The following is a 6,903-nucleotide window of genomic DNA, read 5'->3' on the forward strand; positions in this document are numbered from 1 at the left end:
TCTCCTGTGAGTCCAGTTTTAGATTCCGATGGTTCACTTTAGGTTTACTGTATACCTTGGACCTTCTTAGTGACGATGAAACACAGAAATTGCATCCGAATTTATTACAAAAGGCACAAGGCAGACTGAAGTACAATAGGACGGACACTATAACTTTCTATGAATTGAACTCCTCCTGTGAGTCCAGTTTTATTTTCCGATGCTTCACATCAGGTTTACTGTATACCTTGGACCTTCTTATTGACGATGAAACACAGAAATTGCATCCGAATTTAATACAAAAGGCACAATGCCGACTTAAGTACAAGAGGACAGACACCCTAACTTTCTTTGATTTAAACGTCTCCTGTGATTCCAGTTTTAGATTCCGTTGCTTCACTTCAGGTTTACTGTATATCTTGGACCTTCTTATTGACGATGAAACACAGAAATTGCATCCGAATTTAATACAAAAGGCACAATGTCGACTTACGTACAAGAGGAGTGACACACTTACTTTCTATGATTTGAATTGCTCCTGTGAGTCCAGTTTTAGATTCCGATGCTTCACTTCAGGTTTGCTGTATACCTTTGACATTCTTATTGACGATGAAACACAGAAATTGTATCCGAATTTAAGACATAAGGCACAATGCCGACTTAAGTAGAAGAGGACTGACACTATAACTTTCTATGATTTGAACCTTTCCTGTGAGTTGAGTTTTAGATTCAGATGCTTCACTTCAGGTTTAATGTATACCTTGGACCTTCTTATTGATGATCAAACACAGAAATTGCATCCGAATTTAATACAAAAGGCACAATGCCGACGAAAGTAGAAGAGGTCTGACACTCTAACTTTCTATTATTTGAACCTCTCCTGTTAGTCCAGTTTTTGATTCCGATGCTTCTCTTCAGGTTTACTGTATACCTTGGACCATCTTATTGACGATGAAACACAGAAATTGCATCCGAATTAAATACAAAAGGCACAATGCCGACATAAGTACAAGAGGACAGACATTCTTAATTTCTATGATGTGAACCACTCCTGTGAGTCCAGTTCTAGACTCCGATGCTTCTCTTCAGTTTTACTGTAAACCTTGGACCTTCTTATTGACGATGAAACACAGGAATTGCATCCGAATTTAATACAAAAGTCACAATGCCAACATAAGTACAAGAGGACTGACACTCTAACTATCTATGATTGGAACGTCTCCTGTGAGTCCAGTTTTAGATTCCAATGCTTCACTTCAGGTTTACTGTATATCTTGGCCCTTCTTATTGTCGATGAAACACAGAAATCGCATCCGAATTTAATACAAAAGGCACAATGCCGACTTAAGTACAAGAGGTCAGACACTCTAACTTTCTTTGATTTAAACTTCTCCTGTGAGTCAAGTTTTAGATTCCGATGCTTCACTTCAGGTTTACTGTATCCCTTGGTCCCTCTTATTGACGATGAAACACAGAAATTGCATCCGAATTTAATACAAAACTCACAATGTCGACTTAAGTACAAGGGGAGTGACACTCTAACTTTCTATGATTTGAACTTCTCCTGTGAGTCCAGTTTTAGATTCCGATGCTTCACTTCAGGTATACTATATACCTTGGACCTTCTTATTGACGATGAAACACAGAAATTGCATCCGAATTTAATACAAAAGGCACAATGCCGACTTAAGTACAAGAGGACTGACACTATAACTTTCTATGATTTCAACCTCACCTGTGAGTTGAGTTTTAGATTCGGATGCTTCACTTCAGGTTTACTGTATAACTTGGACCTTCTTATTGATGATCAAACACAGAAATTGCATTCGAATTTAATACAAAAGGCACAATGAGGACTTAAGTACAAGGGGACTGACACTCTCACTTTCTATGTTTTGAACCTCTCCTGAGAGTCCAGTTTTAGATTCCGATGCTTCACTTCAGGTTTACTGTATCCCTTGGACCTTCTTATTGACGATGATACACAGGAATTGCATCCGAATTTAATACAAAGGGCACAATTCCGACTTAAGTACAATAGGACTGACACTCTAAGTTTCTGTCATTTGAACCTCTTCTGTGAATCCAGTTGTAGATTCCGATGCTTCACTTCAGGTTTACTGTATCCCTTGGACCATCTTATTGACGATGAAACACAGAAATTGCATCCGAATTTAATACAAAAGTCCCAATGACGAATTAAGTGCAAGAGGACTGACACTCTAGCTTTCTATAATTGGAACCTCTACTGTGAGTCCAGTTTTAGATTAAGATGCTTTACTTCAGGTTTACTGTATACCTTGGCCCTTCTTATTGACGATGAAACACAGAAATTGCATCCGAATTTAATACAAAAGGCACAATGCCGACTTAAGTACAAGAGGACAGACGCTCTAACTTTCTTTGATATAAACTTCTCCTGTGAGTCCAGTTTTGGATTCCGATGCTTCACTTCAGGTTTACTGTATCCCTTGGACCTTCTTATTGACGATGAAACACAGAAATTGCATCCGAATTTAATACAAAAGCCACAATGCCGCCTTACATACAAGAGGACTGACACTCTAACTTTCTATGATTTGAACCTCTCCTGTGAGTTCAGTTTTAGATTCCGATGCTTCACTTCAGGTTTACTGTATACCTTGGACCTTCTTATTGACGATGAAACACAGAAATTGCATCCGAATTTAATACAAAAGTCACAATGTCGACTTAAGTACAAGAGGACAGACACTGTAACTTTCTTTGTTTTAAACCTCTCCTGTGAGTCCAGTTTTAGATTCCGATGCTTCACTTCAGGTTTGCTGTATACCTTGGACGTTCTTGTTGACGATGAAACACAAATATTGCATCCGAATTTATTACTAAAAGGACCAGGCAGACTTAAGTACAAGAGGACTGACACTATAACTGTCTATAAATTGAAACTCTCCTGTGAGTCCAGTTTTAGTTTCCGATGCTTTACTTCAGGTTTACTGTATACCTTGGACCTTCTTATTGACGATGAAACACAGAAATTGCATCCGAAATTAATACAAAAAGCACAATGCCGACGTAAGTAGAAGAGGACTGACACCTTAACTTTCTATGATTTGAACCTCTCCTGTTAGTCCAGTTTTCGATTCCGATGCTTCACTTTAGGTTTACTGTATACCTTGGACCTTCTTAGTGACGATGAAACACAGAAATTGCATCCGAAATTAATACAAAAAGCACAATGCCGACGTAAGTAGAAGAGGACTGACACCTTAACTTTCTATGATTTGAACCTCTCCTGTGAGTCCAGTTTTAGATTCCGATGGTTCACTTTAGGTTTACTGTATACCTTGGACCTTCTTAGTGACGATGAAACACAGAAATTGCATCCGAATTTATTACAAAAGGCACAAGGCAGACTGAAGTACAATAGGACGGACACTATAACTTTCTATGAATTGAACCCCTCCTGTGAGTCCAGTTTTATTTTCCGATGCTTCACATCAGGTTTACTGTATACCTTGGACCTTCTTATTGACGATGAAACACAGAAATTGCATCCGAATTCAATACAAAAGGCACAATGCCGACTTAAGTACAAGAGGCTAGACACCCTAACTTTCTTTGATTTAAACGTCTCCTGTGATTCCAGTTTTAGATTCCGTTGCTTCACTTCAGGTTTACTGTATCCCTTGGACCTTCTTATTGACGATGAAACACAGAAATTGCATCCGAATTTAATACAAAAGGCACAATGTCGACTTACGTACAAGAGGAGTGACACACTAAATTTCTATGATTTGAATTGCTCCTGTGAGTCCAGTTTTAGATTCCGATGCTTCACTTCAGGTTTACTGTATACCTTTGACATTCTTATTGACGATGAAACACAGAAATTGTATCCGAATTTAATACATAAGGCACAATGCCGACTTAACACGTTCACTGCCATCGGCGCACCAGCGCGTCCGGCCGATACTAGTGCATATGCCGTCGACGCGCCTGCGCGGCGAGACACTCAGCTGTTTCTCAGCGCCACAGTTTAGTCGGGCACAGCCATTCGGTGTGGTTCATTGCGCAGGCACTCTAAGAACGTATTGTTTTCAATTTTTGCGGGTGCGGTTCGTGTGTTTTCCCTACAGTTTTTCTCTGTTGTGGGACTGAAAATGGAAGACAATCGTGACACGGCGGGCCCTTCAGAACCTAAGAAACGTAAAACACAGGACACAAGAAACGTACAAAAACTAACGGATGCGGAATTATTACGAATATTAGAAGAAAGCGATTCGGAAACGGAACTGGCCAGTGAGGAGGACGGCGTGGAATCCAGTGAAGAGTCTGACGGAGCCGAGTTTGTTTTAGATGAGACTGTAGAAATGGCTGTGAATCCTAGCGACAGGGAAATGGCAGAAGGAGTGGTAACAAGAGATAACGCAGCTGATACAACTGTTGCGTGGGAAAGAGAGCCAGTTGGAATGATAAATTGCCCATTTATAAAAAATGAGGGACTGCTTATTCAACCGACGGAAAACACTCCCTTAGATTATTTTCGTCTTTTGCTGACGGACGAATTTCTATTGACAGTTGTAGAAGAAACAAATCGAAACGCGATTGAATTATTCCTTTCTGCGGGAACCAAAGGACAATCACGAATAAACTGTTGGAAAGATGTGACTGTTGGCGAATTGTTAGTGTTCTTGGGAGTTTTCCTGCACATGGGAAATGTAAAGATGAGGAATTTGCAGGACTATTGGAAAAAGGACGCTTTATTCAACGTGAAAGGAATTGCCGATAGTATTTCACGAAATCGTTTTCTGCTAATACTACGTGCATTACACTTTTCTGAAAATCCAAAACAGGGCAAACCAACACCATCCGACAGGTTGTATAAAATACGTCCCGTTATCAATTTTTTCAATGAAAGGATGTGCCAAGTTTACTACCCTGGACGGGAACTGTCTCTGGACGAATCAATGATCCTTTGGCGTGGACGATTACTTTTCCGCCAATACATCAAAAACAAAAAGCACAAATATGGCATAAAGCTATATATTTTGACAACTCCCACTGGAATGGTCCTAAAATTCGCGGTATACACTGGCATGCTGGACGATTTAGGAGGAAGAGGCCATGCGCAAAAAATTGTTCTTCATTTACTAGATGAAAAGTTGAATGCTGGTCACCATGTGTACATGGACAATTACTATAACAGCTTCGCATTGGCAAAGCTGCTCCTGGATAAGAAGACCCACTGCACGGGAACTCTGAGGGCGAATAGGAAGGATACACCCAAGGAAATACAGGAAGCAAAACTACGAAAAGGTGAAGCCGTTGCCAGATTTGCGGAAGGAGTTATGATAGGTAAGTGGCGTGATAAGAGGGAGGTTTGCTACATTTCTAATGCATTTACAAATGAAATGGTTGAGGTTGAAACCAAAAGAAAGGAGAAGAAATCTAAGCCCTTGGCCATTGTAAACTACAATAAATTTATGGCGGGAGTTGATCGGCACGATCAGATGTTATCATATTACCTCTCGGAACGCAAAACCATACGCTGGTACAAGAAACTTTTTATCCACGTTGTGGAAATGATACTGACAAACGCACATGCCCTACACAATAAATATTGTGGCACAAAAATGCCCCTCCAAGAATTTAGACTCAGTATTATAAGAGCACTATTGCCACGAAAGCAGGTAGAACGGCCAGTCAGAAATCCCCAACATGTTGTGGTAAAACGAGAATCAAATGGAAAATCAAAAACACCGCGAAAAAAGTGCAGATCATGCGCCAGCCGTGGACAACGAACAGACACGATTTACGAGTGCCTAGATTGCCCAAATAAAGCAGGATATTGTTTGAATTGTTGTGTTATTCACCACCTCTAAAGGCAGATAGCACTTTCGTTGCTCATTTATTTTTCGACAGTTATGTGTCGGTACTATTCTTAAACTTTGTATTTATTTTATTTGTTTGAGAGTAATGGATAAAGCTCTAGATTGTATTTTTCTTAGATTTGACATACATTTTATTTCAGAAGTTTCTTCGAGATCTTGTGTTTGTATTTGAATGTTTCTACTATATTTTTTGTCCAATAAATATGTCGTTTGTCAGTAGGATGTTTCGTTTCATTTATGAATATAAAATGAAATTGTAGTAACCTAAACTGTCACACTAACCAGGAACAATACACTAGACGCATTGGCGCGTCCACGGCCACCCGCTACAGAATATGGCCTGATATGCCACGGACGCCTTAGTGCGCCCCAAAACAACTTTGATTCACGAGAGTAAATTTGATTGTGTACTTATAAAATAAATACATGTTATATTACTTTTAGCAATATATTTTCAGATTCTATTAAGAAAAATATTGGTTACGTGGCAAAGCAAGGCCAATTACAGTGGCAGTGAACGTGTTAAGTAGAAGAGGACTGACACTATAACTTTCTATGATTTGAACCTTTCCTGTGAGTTGAGTTTTAGATTCAGATGCTTCACTTCAGGTTTAATGTATACCTTGGACCTTCTTATTGATGATCAAACACAGAAATTGCATCCGAATTTAATACAAAAGGCACAATGCCGACGAAAGTAGAAGAGGTCTGACACTCTAACTTTCTATTATTTGAACCTCTCCTGTTAGTCCAGTTTTAGATTCCGATGCTTCTCTTCAGGTTTACTGTATACCTTGGACCATCTTATTGACGATGAAACACAGAAATTGCATCCGAATTAAATACAAAAGGCACAATGCCGACATAAGTACAAGATGACAGACATTCTAAATTTCTATGATGTGAACCACTCCTGTGAGACCAGTTCTAGACTCCGATGCTTCTCTTCAGTTTTACTGTATACCTTGGACCTTCTTATTGACGATGAAACACAGGAATTGCATCCGAATTTAATACAAAAGTCACAATGCCAACTTAAGTACAAGAGGAC

The 6,903-nt window shown here is 39.4% G+C and overlaps 1 protein-coding gene across 1 annotated transcript; it reads left to right on the top strand.

The window, feature by feature from the left end:
• The first annotated feature begins 4,121 nt into the window (after positions 1-4,121).
• On the top strand, positions 4,122-6,369 carry LOC124570178 (piggyBac transposable element-derived protein 4-like). Its single transcript, XM_047131100.1, has 5 exons — positions 4,122-4,889; positions 5,001-5,811; positions 5,970-6,012; positions 6,138-6,245; positions 6,297-6,369. The coding sequence occupies exons 1-5, from the start codon at positions 4,122-4,124 to the stop codon at positions 6,367-6,369; spliced, it is 1,803 nt and encodes a 600-aa protein (XP_046987056.1).
• Positions 6,370-6,903: the final 534 nt, after the last annotated feature.

Source organism: Schistocerca americana, unplaced genomic scaffold (assembly GCF_021461395.2).
Source record: "Schistocerca americana isolate TAMUIC-IGC-003095 unplaced genomic scaffold, iqSchAmer2.1 HiC_scaffold_16, whole genome shotgun sequence".
Lineage (NCBI taxonomy): Eukaryota > Metazoa > Arthropoda > Insecta > Orthoptera > Acrididae > Schistocerca > Schistocerca americana.

Excerpts from the sequence above, each read along its gene's own strand:
- LOC124570178 (XM_047131100.1), top strand. The coding sequence starts at position 4,122 with ATGGAAGACAATCGTGACACGGCGGGCCCTTCAGAACCTAAGAAACGT. Across the intron at positions 5,812-5,969 it reads CCCAAATAAAGCAGGATATT|ATTTGACATACATTTTATTT; the intron begins GTTTGAATTGTT and ends TATTTTTCTTAG. Across the intron at positions 6,013-6,137 it reads AAGTTTCTTCGAGATCTTGT|GAACAATACACTAGACGCAT; the intron begins GTTTGTATTTGA and ends CACACTAACCAG.